The sequence below is a fragment of the Python bivittatus genome, unplaced genomic scaffold (assembly GCF_059951505.1).
Source record: "Python bivittatus isolate LINGU-HERP-01145 unplaced genomic scaffold, Pbiv_v1 ctg000940_np1212, whole genome shotgun sequence".
Lineage (NCBI taxonomy): Eukaryota > Metazoa > Chordata > Lepidosauria > Squamata > Pythonidae > Python > Python bivittatus.
In genome coordinates, this window is record NW_028277123.1 from 530,307 (window position 1) to 545,877 (window position 15,571).

The following is a 15,571-nucleotide window of genomic DNA, read 5'->3' on the forward strand; positions in this document are numbered from 1 at the left end:
GTGGCACAGTTCAATCGGGGGGTATTTACAGTGGGGCAAAAAAGTATTTAGTCAGCCACCAATTGTGCAAGGTCTCTCACTTAAAAAGATGTGAGAGGCATGTAATTTTCATCATAAGTATACCTCAACTATGAGAGACAAAATGAGAAAAAAAATCCAGAATTTATTTGCAAATCATGGTGGAAAATAAGTATTTGGTCACCTACAAACAAGCAAGATGTCTGGCTCTCACAGACCTGTGACTACTTCTTTAAGAGGCTCCTCTGTCCTCCACTGTTACCTGTAGTAATGGCACCTGTTTGACCTTGTTATCAGTATAAAAGACCTGTCCACAACCTCAAACAGTCACACCCCAAACTCCACTATGGCCAAGACCAAAGAGCTGACGAAGGACACCAGAAACAAAATTGTAGACCTGCACCAGGCTGGGAAGACTGAATCTGCAATAGGCAAGCAGCTGGGTGTGAAGACATCAACTGTGGGAGCAATAATTAGAAAATGGAAGACATACAAGACCACTGATAATCTCCCTCGATCTGGGGCTCCACGCAAGATCTCACCCCGTGGGGTCAAAATGATCACAAGAATGATGAGCAAAAATCCCAGGACCACACGGGGAGACCTAGTGAATGACCTGCAGAGAGCTGGGACCAAAGTAACAAAGGCTACCATCAGTAACACACTACGCCACCAGGGACTCAAATCCTGCAGTGCCAGACGTGTCCCCCTGCTTAAGCCAGTACATGTCTGGGCCCATCTGAAGTTTGCTAGAGAGCATTTGGATGATCCAGAAGAGGATTGGGAGAATCTCATATGGTCAGATGAAACCAAAGTAGAACGTTTTGGTCTAAACTCAACTCGTCGTGTTTGAAGGAGAGAGAATGCTGAGTTGCATCCAAAGAACACCATACCTACTGTGAAGCATGGGGGTGGAAACATCATGCTTTGGGGCTGTTTTTTTGCAAAGGAGCCAGGACGACTGATCCGTGTAAAGGAAAGAATGAATGGGGCCATGTATTGTGAGATTTTGAGTGAACACCTCCTTCCATCAGCAAGGGCATTGAAGAGGAAATGTGGCTGGGTCTTTCAGCATGACAATGATCCCAAACACACCTCCCGGGCAACAAAGGAGTGGCTTCGTAAGAAGCATTTCAAGGTCCTGGAGTGGCCTAGCCAGTCTCCAGATCTCAACCCCATGGAAAACCTTTGGACGGAGTTGAAAGTCCATGTTGCCCAACGACAGCCCCAAAACATCGCTGCTCTAGAGGAGATCTGCATGGAGGAATGGGCCAAAATAGCAGCAACAGTGTGTGAAAACCTTGTGAAGACTTACAGAAAACGTTTGACCTCTGTCATTGCCAACAAAGGATATATAACAAAGTATTGAGATGAACTTTTGATATTGACCAAATACTTATTTTCCACCATGATTTGCAAATAAATTCTTTAAAAATCAGACAATGTGATTTTCTGGATTTTTTCCCCCATTTTGTCTCTCATAGTTGAGGTATACCTATGATGAAAATTACAGGCCTCTCTCATCTTTTTAAGTGGGAGAACTTGCACAATTGGTGGCTGACTAAATACTTTTTTGCCCCACTGTATATTTTTATTGTTTTATTGTCTTGGTTTTTAATTATAAGCTGCCCAGAGTCATCCTCTGGGGGAGATGGGCGGCATATTAATTAATTAATTAATTAAAACAAAGAAACCTGGTCAGTTAAAAGACCTAGCAGCTGCATTTGTACAAATATCAAAAAGCTTAGCTAGCATTAACCAGGTGTTTGATAAATTTATGGTTCAATGCACTGGGCTAATTCAGAAACTGAGTTAATAGTCTGGCTAATAGTGACATAAATGTATCCAATGAAACAGAGACAGGTAAGGGCCTAAATTTTGAATTTTGAACCCCTAAGTTCAAGTCTCATCTCTGCTATGAGATCTCTAGCTGGCCTTTCGCAAGTCACTGGATTTCATCCTCTGTTCTCCAGGCACAGTACAGAGCCACTTTACAGAAGTGAGTGACATATGCACAGTTGAAACTGCTCTAACCAAAAATGCTAGTTGCAAAGCAGCAAAAAAACAGCAGCAAAAAAACCCAAGGAGACTTCACTCACCATATACATTGGGGAGCCGCAGAGGGTGGCCGCCATCATGTTGCTCTGGAGATAACGGGCAAATCCAAAGTCAGCTGCTTAAAAAAAAGCAGACATTGTTGAGCTCTCAATTGCAAAAATGAGAGGGCGTAGGCAGGCACCATGTAGCCCAACCTTTCCCAACCTGGAACCTCTGAAGGTCTGTGGCTTTGACTCCCACATCTCCCAGCCAGTCAGGAAATGAAGGTGGAAGTGACATAAAGATGCCAGGATCTCTTTAATAACAACTGTTTCCAGCATCTCCCAAGCTGCTGCATTGGGAACTTGGAAATGAGCAGGGATGATTCCCAGCCAGCTATGAATTGACTGAAGCAGGTCAATGAATGCAAACAAGAATCTGCCTTGTTCAAATCTTCTTTGGGAATGAAACATTATTGCTGATTGTTGGGGAAGTTTCATGCACTGCCCAAACGGCAGGCTGTAGTCAGTCATAGCTAACCTCTCGTGCTCGGTATATTGAGGAATATATCAAATCAAAGTGCCATCATATGCAGAGGACATAAACAACACCACCGGTGAAGTAAGAGACCTGCTTTTTCAGGTCACTGTGGCTTTTCAAAGTAACTTTTGAGGATGAGCTCCTCAAGTCTGTGCTGGGGCAACAGTGCCGACTTGCCTATCTTGACACGTATGCCACTGACGCTCGACTTCCTGCGACTGGCATATGACAGCAGGATGTTCTGTGGTTTCAGGTCCCTGTGAATGATGCCTTTGCCATGGAGGACACGCATGGCAGCCGCAATCTGCTGCAGGAACACGCGGATGGTATCCTCGCTGAGCGTTCCTTTTGCTGGGAGAGGATGAGGAGGTAGGGTAAAATTGTTTAATGCCTTCAGCATTTCAAAACCTACATAAATACTGGTGGAACTGTTATGTGTATGTTTGGATCAGTCTGGACTCTCTAAATACAAACAAAATCTCAAAGGATTCCACTCTGGCTGGATTATCCTTGATTCCCCTTTATAATAATATTTCTCATCCTCAAATGAAAAATCCAGGAAGATTATCATCATACTGAGTAATATCATCAATATAGAGAACTGGGGTTGGTTGGTTGGCAAATTCAAGAAGACCATTAAATACAAATGCTATGAAGCATTAACATCTATCTGAGAAAGGTGCCTCTTCTGTGCAAGAAGCTTTTATGAACACACCTTAAACCTTGCACCTTATCTGGCCGCTGCAGCCAGAGGTGTCTAGACTTAGAATGAAGCACGACAGGCATGTGTGGCTGATGTGCTGGACTTTGACTTCCATATCCAATAACAGCACGGGACAAGGAAAACAGGAGTCATATCCTGCATACCTGGAGGGCAACAGACTGTATAGAACAACAGAAATAGTGAGGTGCTGTGCACCTAGTATGTGGCCAGTGGCACAAAGAAGTACTTTATACCAGCACCCGCCTTGAATTTTAAAAAACCAGTTGCATGAGGCCAGAATTTTGTAGCCCAACACCCTGCTTCTCAGCGTAGCCAATCTAATGCCCCAAGCAGGAGTCTTCTCACACTTGCTGACACCCAACACAGAGAAGAGGGCCATGCTGGGCTCTGAAGGGCACAGAACATCACTCAAACTTTCCCACAGCAGCTGTGCAATGATGCTCGCAGTCCAAAAATAGCCACCCTGAACTTTACTGCTCACTAGGCCCTTAAGGTATTTCTCCTCAGCCCCAAAATCCCCCGGAGGAAGAATGCCTTCTTTCAAAAAGTGTGTCCCGCCTGCTCCAGATAACATAGGAAATGTCTAGAACTGGGCCTCAGGAAATCAAAATAAGGGCAACTATCTCCCAGGCCAAACTATAAACACTGAGAATGATGTCTTGCTTCCTGTTCCAGTAATGCTGATGTAGTTCCTTTTACAAATGTATTTAAAGAAAGCATGGACTGTACACAAATTGAACTTCCATACCTTCTGGTAGTTTGGGAAAAGCATGCTAAAAACATCAAGAGCACTACACCCCTTCCCCACCCCTCTGCTACAAAGAAGCAAGATAGGAACGCCAAAGGGGATAGCGATGGCACTTGACCACCACAGGGCTGCAGATAAAGAGCAAGAGCTGTTACCTTGCAAGTAATCTGCTAGGTCTCCACCATTGCAATACTGTGAAAGAGAAGGGAGGACTAGGATCAGATTGGCTGAAGGCTGTAAAGCTTAGCCTATTTGCCCTAAAGGCTGGCTACACATCTTGTACATCCCCTGGATCAAGAACACCCCCCCACACACACACACACACTGGTTTCCTTTTTCTTCTTGTCTAAAGATCTCTCTCTTGGTTTCGTTTTCAGAGTGAACTGTGGGGGTCTTCTGCTTGTTATTGGCACTGCCCACTAAATCGGCTTGTAATCTTGGGTATAAATCATGGTTTAGAGTTATAACCATGATTAGTGAATATCACCACAGACATAACACAGCAAAATGACCACACTCTGAAAATTAAAACAACAGGAAACTTGCGTGTAAGGAGGTGACAGAAAGGACACGCAAGGCTGCTTCTCCAGGTTGTGGGACTACAGCGTTACATCTGCACCAGGCCCACATATTTGATGATTTAACAATCCAGGAAAAAATATAAGCATCTGCTGATTGAAATGCCGCATAGGTTTTTGTGAAATTATTTGTACAACTGCAGACGCAATGTTTAGAGAATTACAAATATTTTCATGCTTTCATTTAATGGAACTTAGTAAGTACTGGATGTTTAATAGTACAGAGAAATAAGCAGCCCAGTTTTTAGTTACCAGAGACAGTCAGTAGTGGGTCAAAGCAACCTTAATTGTGCCGTGGAGCTGGAGTTGCACTTGGACCACAGACAAATCCTGTTTTTATCACTTGCCATATTAGGGTTGGTGGGACTTAAAAAGTGTTCCTCATTGTAAAGGAGAAAAAAATTAGGGAAAGAAGAGCAGGGAAAACGACAAGCAACACAAAAAGAAGATACAGGGTTTGTTTCAGGGTGGATACTAGCTGGTTGGTTCAAGCCCCTTGACAAATCTTCTGAGCCTGAAATAAGAGATACTGGAAATAAGCCTGGAAAAATATCCATGATCTCCTGGCCATTTTCATTCCAACTAGCTAGTATCCACACCTGAAACCAACCCAATGCCTTCTTTTCGCCTGGTGCATCTGAAAGCATGCAACTGTCACCTGTATAAACACAATCTTTCAAGCTTTGCCACTGCACCGCATCAGCTCAACTGGCTGATACTGATGACTAAGAAGGGTTGATGACAAGCTTAGAAAGAACAATCCTCTCCAAGCACTGAAATTTACCAAGGCTGATGGTTATCACATGTGCAGACTTTTAAAAAAGGAACAGCGCAATGAAAATCTGATTTTCTTTCCTGTGTTTCTCAACCGCTGAAGTTTCTCTTTCTCAGCCATTGCTAATTGTACCCCCACCCCATACTTCCTTTTCTCAAAATTCTTTCACGACACTACGTGCCCCTCCCCCTAATCCACAGAGACATTTCTTGGTCTGTTCTATGTTTGCATGGCAATATATGGATGAAGAAAAAAGAGGACGGCTTTTAATAACAACTTTTGTAACTATCCAACATCAAATAGCAACTCTCGTGCAGCATAGATCACATAACACTAGGAACTGGAATTCAAAACCTGTGGATTGAAATTATTTTGGGGTGAATTTTCAATGGTGCTGTACCATATCTACTAACTTTAGAACAGTTCAGGAGAAACCACAGATGGTTTTGTGGGGTGGAGGAACTTATCCTGAAGGGGAAAAATAACTCAGATTCAGTCACAAAGAAATCCAAATCATAAATACACACCTCCATCACTAGAAAGACAGAGTTGGGCATTTCCTGAAAGAAAAAGAGAAATGCCTCATTAAAGAAGAATAGTGGAAGCTTTCTTACAATAAAACATTACTTTCTACCCACTTGCCATTGATCTATGCTGGAGACATTTATGGTATCACCACATATAAGGCAGAAATTTATTGCTTTGACATACCAATTTTAATTTTGAAACTGGCATGCTACTCAGCTTTCAAATAAAATCAAGCTTAAACAATACAAGTATAGACAGACATTGATTCAGATTTTGCATTACAAACCATAAAGGAAACTTAATTACTGTTTGACACAATGTTGCATCTGGCAGGACTGTGCAGATCTATGGTGCTTTGGAGTAACTGAGGGTACTTCCGTAGCAATGGTCTGCAACTCCTTAACCCAAGAGCATTTCTTTTCCTGGGACTGCGCTACAACTGCCATGGGCATCTGTGCAGTTCCAGGAAAAGACACAGCTGCTCTAAGTAGCAGCAGACAGGTGCTATGAAAGAACTCCCCCCCCCCACAGACACACCCTGAAGCACCTTTTTGGCTTTGAATTCAAAGCCCTGTATGGCCCTAATGGAAGAAGACTCACGCAGCTCTGCAACGTAGCTCAGCTATAGCAGCAAATTTAAATGACTGGCTAGGGTTTCCAATGATTATTGGTGCAAACTGTAAGACCAAGTAGAGCTACTTCGTCTGCCACAACAGGCCGGCAACATGTTTCAAACTTTTCAACTTCTGCAGTGAAACTCATCTGTTACTGTTGTATCTTAGCCTCTACGTACTTCCACCAGGTGAGTGGGTAGGCCACTCCATAAGATATAAGATGAGGAAAAGTGTCAGGCTGGAGTATTCAACCCTCACCTGGGACATGCTCAAACACTGCTGCACTATGACTGTTGCAACTGGGCAGCTCCAGAGAAGATCTGCTTTCTTCCAAGTGAAGAAAAAAACAAGACTACGTTCTTCATCACTAGAAGAATCCTCCTGGTTTTAAGCCATTCCTCTCTGAAGTACATTACAGTTTTGAAAAGAAACAGAAGACTAGGAAAAAGCAAGAGAGATGCATCTCCATGTCCAGTACCTGTGTGGAAGAGATTTAACAGGGATGGTGGCAAGCCTTCCCATGAACGGGTTGATGTCTGCTCTGGTTGCCTACCTCTCCCCTAGCAACAAGCATAGTGTTTGAGATCCTACAACTTCTCTTTGTATTTAGAGGCATCATTCACCATGCAGACAAATGGGTAATTTATATATTGAAAAACAATGCACAATTCTCTTGCATTTCTTTTTGGGAAACATCTTCAATAAACCATTTTTTTTTTCTTTTAGTAGTTTAAAGGATGAGCATCTGAACCATTTTTGAAGAACCTAAGCATAAAGAAGTCAACTGAGCAAAACGTTAAAACCCCGTTTTCAGACAACAGACCTGGCACTTAGGCCAGCTGAAGATTCAAGCCAGCAAAAAGCTAACCGATTTGGGGCACCTTTTGCAGAAGGCTTTTCTGCCAAGAAAACAAGTCAACCTCTGAGATAACTCAAGGCAGAGGAAGCTTCTTCCACAGGTGCTGACAAAGTTCGCTTTCAATTCATGTTCCTGTATGCTCCTGGAAGCTAGCTCTCCAGGCAAAACCTAGCCAGACCTGATTCAGCAAATCAGCTGAGAGCCTCTCCTGACTTCCCTACTCTCCAGGCAGCCACCTAACTGGAGGAAATCTGTTACTCCAAGGACAGTGATCCATCTACAAATCAGTTTCCAGCATTCTGGATTACAACAGTAGTCTTGCTTCCCACGTAAAAGAACAGAGCTGGCGGTATGTGCCAGGTTAGGACCTATTAGGGTTACAAACAGAAGCCAATATAGACACATGGTATGAAAAATAATGTTACATTTGGAGTAGGGATCAAAACCCACCTGGGCCTTGAGACATCAGGTGGCTTTCACAGAACTATCACCTCCCTCACAGTTACTCATCGATAAAGAGTAAACAGAGGCCCAAACTGCCCTGGGAAACCTGCTAGGTCAGCCTTCAGCTCTCTGAGTGGCAATGGGGCTCCAACAGTAGTGACACAACTCTTAGCCTAGCTGGAAACCCTGAGGGTTGCCTGCATGGAAAAACACATCCTCTGTCACTGAATTACAGATCAGGCCACCACTTTGCAAACACAGGTGTATAACTTGGTATCCTCATATGTCCTATTCTGAATTTAGTGGGGGAAAGGATGCTATTTACTTTTCACTGGATGATTCACTGGATACTCTGCAGATTTCTGGACTGCTGTCCTTACCATTGGCCAAGCTGCTTCAGGATGATGCTTTCAACAGTCCAAAGAATCTAGAGGCCTACTCTGCTTATATATAAGTACACAGGTAAATTATAGACCTGTGTGCAGTTGCATCATAGCTTTATCTAAAAATAAACCATTCCCCCCCCAAAGAGAAACAGAAACAAAGGGCCCAATAACCACACAAAATCTAAATTACAAGGTCTAAAAGAAGAGAAACAGCTTACATAAGTGTTCTGAATAATACTAGCGACTGCTGAGCCCGTAGGAGAATACAAGCCCCGGAGTTTATTTCTAATGAGGCCTCTGGCTTTATTCTCCTTTATTAAAAAACAGACGAGACTCAGCAGAGAAAGAAAGGCAGGGAGGCCTCTGCACGCTGCAGCTGATGCCAGCAAAACGCACAGGCGGCCGGACAAAAGTGGAATACTGGGCAGGGGGAGGGGGAAGACAGGACCAATCTGGAGGGTAATAGAAGGAACGTGGTGGCCCACACTGGGACAAGGCTCAAAAAGCTCTCATAAATGGGATGCCCAATCACTAGCTGCTGATGACAGGAAGGGCCCAGTGACAGCATTTAGCCTACTCCATTCCCTTTCCTGCACAGCACAGCCTAATCTGCAGTATCCCCGTCCCCCGACCGACAATCTCTGCCTCCTGTTACAATGCCACAAGACTGAATTGCCTGACCGTCCAAAACAGTTGGAATTAAACAGTTTGTCTGAGAAACAGAAAAGGGCCAGCATAAAAAGAACTCAAACCCAAGCATTAGGCACCCCCCCCAGTTCAAAACTGAGAGGCCGCCCAGAGAACTGACGGACTCCACATCAAAAAAAGCCCAGAGTTGTACAGAAACTCCAGTCCTCCCACACAGATGTCGCTCACAATGCCATACATGCTATATTTATTGTTAGCATGGGGGTAGCAGTAAAAGCTTTGGAGGGGAGCCAATGGAATTAAAACAAAAAACGCTATGGAGGAGGATGCCTGTAACCTGACCAGTAACTCAGTGGAGACTGTAAAAGAACAGAGCCCGGATTCCAATCTCATGTCCAGGAAAGTGAAATAAAGCAGCCACAGCAGAGTCAAGCCTACTTTGGGACATCTGGCTGCCTGACTCAGGAGCCACCCCCAGGCCACTATAACCCCCTCCTCTTTCCTATGCAGGCAAGTGAGCTGGTCTAGGCTGTAACTCAACAGGAAAACCTGGGCTTCAGCAGACTGGAGATGGGGGGCAACAGCTGAAATATAGTAGAGCTATAGCTAATCACAGGGACTGTTGTATGGATCAAAAGCCATGTTTAGTCACTATCTAGCTCAACCCATCTTCTGGGGCATCCCTTGTTCTCTTTATTATCACATCTGAGCCACTCAGAAAAGTTCTCAAATAAGCTTCAGTGCCAAGTTGTAAAAGCACCACAGAAAAAGCCCATTCCGTAGCTACAACTGTACTGCAAAGGATTGCGGTACAACAGGAGGCGGAATGGGGACTCCTTTCATTTTCTCTGCATACCTTTGTAGCAGGTACAGGTAGTCCTCACTTAACGACCATTCATTCAGCAACCATTCAAAGTTATAACAGTGCTGAACGAAGGGACTTACAACCGGTCCTTGCACTTACAACCGTCACAGCACCACTGCAGTCACGTGATCATGACCCGGGCACCTGGCAACCAGCTCACACTTAATGAGAGTTGCAGCATCCCAGGATCACGTGATCACCATCTGTGACCTTCTAGCCAGCTTCTGGCCAGCTAAATCAATGGGAACAGTGTGATTCGCATAATGACCATATGATTTATTTATTTATTAAACCGATTTATATAGCTGCCCATCTCACCACAGGCAACTCTGGGTGGCATACAACAAAACTAAAAACAATAAATAAATACATTAAAAATATATAAAGCAAAATAAAACCAAGAGGAAAAAAAATGTTAAAAATAAGGGAGCCACCTCCCTTAACAGCTGTGATTTGCTTAATGACCACTACAAAAAAGGTTGTGAAATCAGGTGTGACTCACTTAACTGCCCTGCTTAACAAAAAAATTTCTGGTACCTATCGTGGTCGTTAAGCGAGGACTACCTGTACCACTAAAACCAGACTCTGGAAAACAGAAACGGGGAAGATCATGCTATCCCAAAAGATGGTGAGGGTCTTTGGAATGCTTTCCCCCAGCCTCTTAAGCATTGCTGCAAGAACATTTCCTGCATTCTCAGCAGAGTCTGATTATTTATACGACAGGCCCCAACTCTCCTTGCCTTTAGGAAAGCCCGTAAGACCTGGCTCTTCCCCCCAGGCATCAGGGAGTGGTTGACTGGCAGTCCCTTCTCTGAGGTTTGTTTTGTTCTATGCTTGGTTGCCATTTTACATTTTAGCTTTTAGTTTTTGTATTTATACATTGGTTATTTGTTGCTAGTTATTATTGTGTTTTTTGTTATGCACCACCCAGAGTCACACCAAGAGTCAAGCAGCCTCATAAATCTTGAAATAAATAAATAAATAAATAAATAAATAAATAAATAATTTTACTATTCTAACAAATTTAATCAGTAAAACTTTAGCAAAAACAAATAGCCTTTGCACAGGCATTTGCAAGGGAGGGAGAACTCCTAGGAAAATGCAGGGCAGCCAAAGAGGAGCAGACGGGTGGCTCCTGCTAACAAGGAACATGTGATGATTATGGAACAAAGAACCTCCTCCTGCTCCAGTGGCCTATCATGGACGCATCCTGATCAAAGTGCAACTGGCTGAGTACGTTCTATTTTTCTTTTTTAAATAAGGCAATCCATTAAATCAGACAAGGCTGTGCCCACTCATTGCCTCCATTCCTACACTAGTTATTAATACAATGACGGTTTCTTGTTTTGAGGGGGAGGGGAGACAAGAGTATTCTCTTGCTTTGTCTGACTAAACATAATTACAGCTTTTAAGAGATCCCCAGATCAGAATGTCTCCTGAAAAACCTTTACAGTATCAGTATACAGGTATGTATACACACACACACATATAATCCTGCCTTTATTATTTTTATAAATAACTCAAGGCAGTGAACATACCTAACAGTCCTCCCTCCTCCTATTTTCCCCACAACCATCACCCTACAAAGTGAGCTGGACTGAGAGAGAGGGACTGGCCCAAAGTCACCGAGCTGGCTTTCAGGCCTAAGGCAGGACTAGAACTCGTTGTCTCCTGGTTTCTAACCTGGTTCCTTAATTACTAGACCAAACTGGCTCTCTTCTGCAACCTGGTGCGCTCCAGATGTTTTGGAGGTCAACTCCTCAAACCTCTAGTTAGCACAGAGGTCTAACTACAGAACAGAAAAAGCCAAGTCTATATTTTGCCTGTATTGAAGAAGCACAAAGTGAGAGAGAGAGTGTCCCCCATCTGAGACTGGAGGCTAGACTTTGTCCCAACTGGAGTGGAGACAGGGGATGGGGAAAAGAGAGAGAATCCTCTCAACACAGAAAATAGCTGCCAGGACCCTGAAATACCTTCAGTATGCAATTTTTAATTTTTTTTTTAAAAAAATTTTTTTAAGTGCCTGAATATGGGCATATTGCTGAAATTTCAGAAAGCAAGACATTGGGGATACAGGCCATCCTCTCTTAATGACCACTCATTCAGCAACCACTCACACTTACGATGGCACTGAATGAGGGGTAGTTACGATGGTTGCAGTGTCCCCACAGTCAAGTGACCGTGATCCAGGCGCTCGGCAATCGGCTCGCAATTACAACGTTGTGGTGTCCTGCAGTCACATGATCATCGTTTGCAACCTTTACTGCCGGCTTCCGACAAGCAAAGTCTACAGGGAAGCCAGCAGGAGGTCGCAAATGGCAACCACGTGATGTCACAGGATTTGGTTAACAATGGCAACCAGAAGTGCCAGAACTGCTGTCACTGAGGGGCGTGGTAACGTGACACTGCGCTTTACAACTCTGTCACTTAGTGACGGAAGTTCCGGTCCCAATTACTGTCGCTAAGAGAAGACTACCTGTATACAATGTCCCATGCAACTTTCATCTTTAACAAGCAAACCTAGGATAAATTTCGCACCAGAAAAAGCTTTATCATTAGCAAAATGAACGTTGCATAATTTACTCAATGGGCAACTCTTCTTCATTTAAACCAGAATCAACATAGTGCAGCTGGCAGTATATGCTCCTTCCATTTGCTGAGGGGATGCAACAGCTCTGCTGGAGAACCAGCTTCATCACTGATGACTTGGTAAGAGCAATCAGCACACAGAGGCTCTGTTTTTATTTCAGCTGCTTGTTACAATAACTCTGCAGCTCAGAATTAGTGGCTGAACTTCACTTTTATCTTTTCCTTCTCAAGGCCTTTTCCTTTCATGTTAGGACTTTTCGTGTTGAAAAGAGAAACTGTCTTATTACTGAACCAAACAGCTCTGAGAGTTTATTTCAGAGGTTCTTTTCCCAGCAGAAGAATAGGGTAAAACCACAGCAAATATTTATATAACACGGTTCTTAAAATATTTTTGAATTAAAAGGGAAAAGAGTCCTGAGAATCAGGACATAAAACATGTTGTTCTCAAAGCAGTGGCATCTCTCACACTTTGCTTTGCCAAGGATTAAAAAAAAAAAAAAAAGAGCCACCACTGGGTGTATTTTTTGGCCCAAGCCAGATGCTAACCACAGATGGATTCATAACCATCGAAAACTCTCTCAGTAGCGGATGCTCCAATAAATATGCAAAGATAATTGACATATGAAGACAATTCATAACTCTGCCTCTTATTAGAACGTATGTTCAAAGTAACTTCCCATACAAATCTCGCACTGATATGACACCAGTTGGTTCACCAATTCAAGATTATAGACGGCAGTTTCTCATTTTGCGGCCTGCTGTTGTTGTGGGCACCTCTAAAAGAAGGGCAGAAACAGAGCCACCGCTACTGGCAAAAATCACAGGCTAGAATCACCTCACATCCTATTTTGCATGTTCCAAGTATCAAGGAGTGCTGTGTACTTTTTTTTGTTGACTTTCCTTCCTTTATTAAAACGAAATTGCAGCCCATTCCTGCTTTCCCAAGATAAAAGCCAGAAGGGGAAAAAAGTGCTTACTGTTCAAAATTACAACCTTCCAAGCTGTTCTTCACTTCTTTTTCAGAACGATTTCACTTTCACGATTTATTTCATCAACCTGCTGTTGAAATTAACACACAAATCAAACTGGCCAATGGGGTTTGAGTTACTTACACCAGCAAGGCAAATACTTTGGAAGTAGTTGACTATTATTTGCCAATATTTACCAGCCAACAGATCAAACATTTTGAGTGGACCAAAGTCCAACTTATGATGAGCAACTGACGTTCAACATTAAACTCCAAGTGTTCGAAACCTTCCACAGAAGCATCTCAAACTATTTCAGTCCTGTACTTTCTACCGCCTTCTTCTCAAGGAGTCATTTATCCAGTGGACCAGCCTCCTAGAATCTGGTGCCCTCCAGATCTGTTGAACTACCATTCCCACCTCCCCAACCAGCTAAGAATGACAAATGTTGCAGTCCAGTTGGGGGTGCTACGTCAGTGGATCATCCACATCTGTCTTCAAATACCTACTAGGTGGGGGAGAATGCACTGCCATACAGAAGTTACTAGCCTGAAGTTTTCCTTGCTTGCTAGGAAAGATCCATCCAACTGCAGAAATCTGATTTTATTTCCACGCCTGGCACAGAGAAACCAGCTTCCTTCTCAGGCACTCTCCCCCTCCCTTCTCATTCTCAGGGCAGTAGGGGGCACTCCCACTCATTTGCCTATTGACTGGTTCTGAATATAAGTCCCTGTCAGCAAGAATGAACTAGCAACTGCTGAAATTTGAGGCTCTATGCATATAGCTCAGAGAAGATGGGACTGAAGAGGCTTTTTGGGTTACTTACCCACGAAGGAAATAAATATTAGTCCTGGGATATGTCCCATCTTTTAGAGATGTGTTCAGAGGCTAACACAGGAAATAGCTGTCTCAAACACCACTTGTCCCAGAAAGTGACCTGGAAGCTGATCAGGTGGTCAGTGCATCCACCAATACTGGCTGCACAGCTGATATTAATACAGATATGGCAAGAGCAATTTCTCTTATATTTGGGAAGCCAGACTGGTACCTGAAATCACCCCATTCAAGACAAATACTCCACAAAGGGTAGTCCAGAAAGTACCTGAATATAACCAGGAAAAACCTTCTCCAGCGTTTAAATATAGTTTTGAGAGAGGAGGAACACACCCAGGGGAATTAGTAAGGCAGCCTTGCATCACAGAGTAGTTTTGTTCTCCAGCCTTGTCTTTGGTTGCAACTTGAAGGAAGCACAGCCACAGTGGCATGCCGGCTGGGGAATTCTGGGAGTTGAAGTCCAGACATCTTAAAGTTGCTAAGGTTGAGAAACACTGCTCTAAACATTCCGCAGCTAACAAAACCTCTAAATGAAATGAAACAAGCCTTCCTGAAAATCTGAATGCAGGGTTAATGTCTATGTGTAGCTGTTTAGAGATTCAAAATCTAGCGATAAATACAATTGAATTATGAATGCAGTTCTGATACAAAGACCTGCAGGAAATTAGCTTTTGAAGATGCCCCCACTTTCTGAGATATTTATCAAATATGCAGGAGAAGGTCTTTTCTAGTGCTCCTCTCAGGCTAAAGAATGCACTCCCTCAATAATTGCCCTGGTTCCCACCCATTCTTTCTCTTGAGCCAAGCCATTACATATCTGAGCCGACCCCATTTTTCACTTCTGTATTCCCCCCCCCCCACATTCGCCACTTGAGCTCAGCTATCAAAACAGTGGAGTGTAACCTGAATCAATGATAGCAACAAATCTACTACAGGATTGTTTCAACTGAAGAACTGAATCAAAGTTGGAAGACTGATCACTATGGCCTTTCTCACAGTAAGGACAACACTGCGCACATAACCAATGCTGCCTGTATCCTCACCTCCTCTGCATTCACACTCTGGAGAGAGAGAGAGGCTTTGCACATTGTGATTAACTGCAGTCCCAGCCTGCTAAAAATTCAGGTAGGAAACTCTCAGAAATCAACACCAATGATGCAACTTGATTTGGTAAATGCTCTTTGGTGGCCAAATGAGATCCATATGCTCCAAATCACCATATCCAAATGATTTATCATTTCCTCCTCATCACAGAGCTTGCATTAACTTGCTTCCTTGATCCAGGTTGAGTGATATCCTAAATCCTACATTTGGATGCTGAACTGAAGAAATGGATCCAATTTCCAAGTTCCATGGTCTAGGCCTGAGTCACGTTAATCAACTTAAGAAAGGGAACTTAAGGGAATCATGCAAGTAGGC

At 43.4% G+C, this 15,571-nt stretch overlaps 1 protein-coding gene across 6 annotated transcripts in view; it reads right to left on the reverse strand.

The window, feature by feature from the left end:
- ULK2 (unc-51 like autophagy activating kinase 2) overlaps positions 1 to 15,571 on the reverse strand; it is a 78,056-nt gene that overhangs the window by 48,239 nt on the left and 14,246 nt on the right. For all 6 annotated transcript variants that reach the window (XR_015794208.1, XM_007425771.4, XM_007425770.4 and 3 more), the window contains exons 4-7: positions 5,948 to 5,980; positions 4,223 to 4,259; positions 2,773 to 2,946; positions 2,118 to 2,191 (exon numbers count right to left, since the gene is read on the reverse strand). Coding sequence is in view for 5 of the 6 variants with exons in the window: in XM_007425771.4 (XP_007425833.2) it covers positions 2,118 to 2,191; positions 2,773 to 2,946; positions 4,223 to 4,259; positions 5,948 to 5,980 (318 nt within the window). In the remaining variant the exon portion in view is untranslated. The remainder of the gene's footprint in view (positions 1 to 2,117; positions 2,192 to 2,772; positions 2,947 to 4,222; positions 4,260 to 5,947; positions 5,981 to 15,571) is intronic.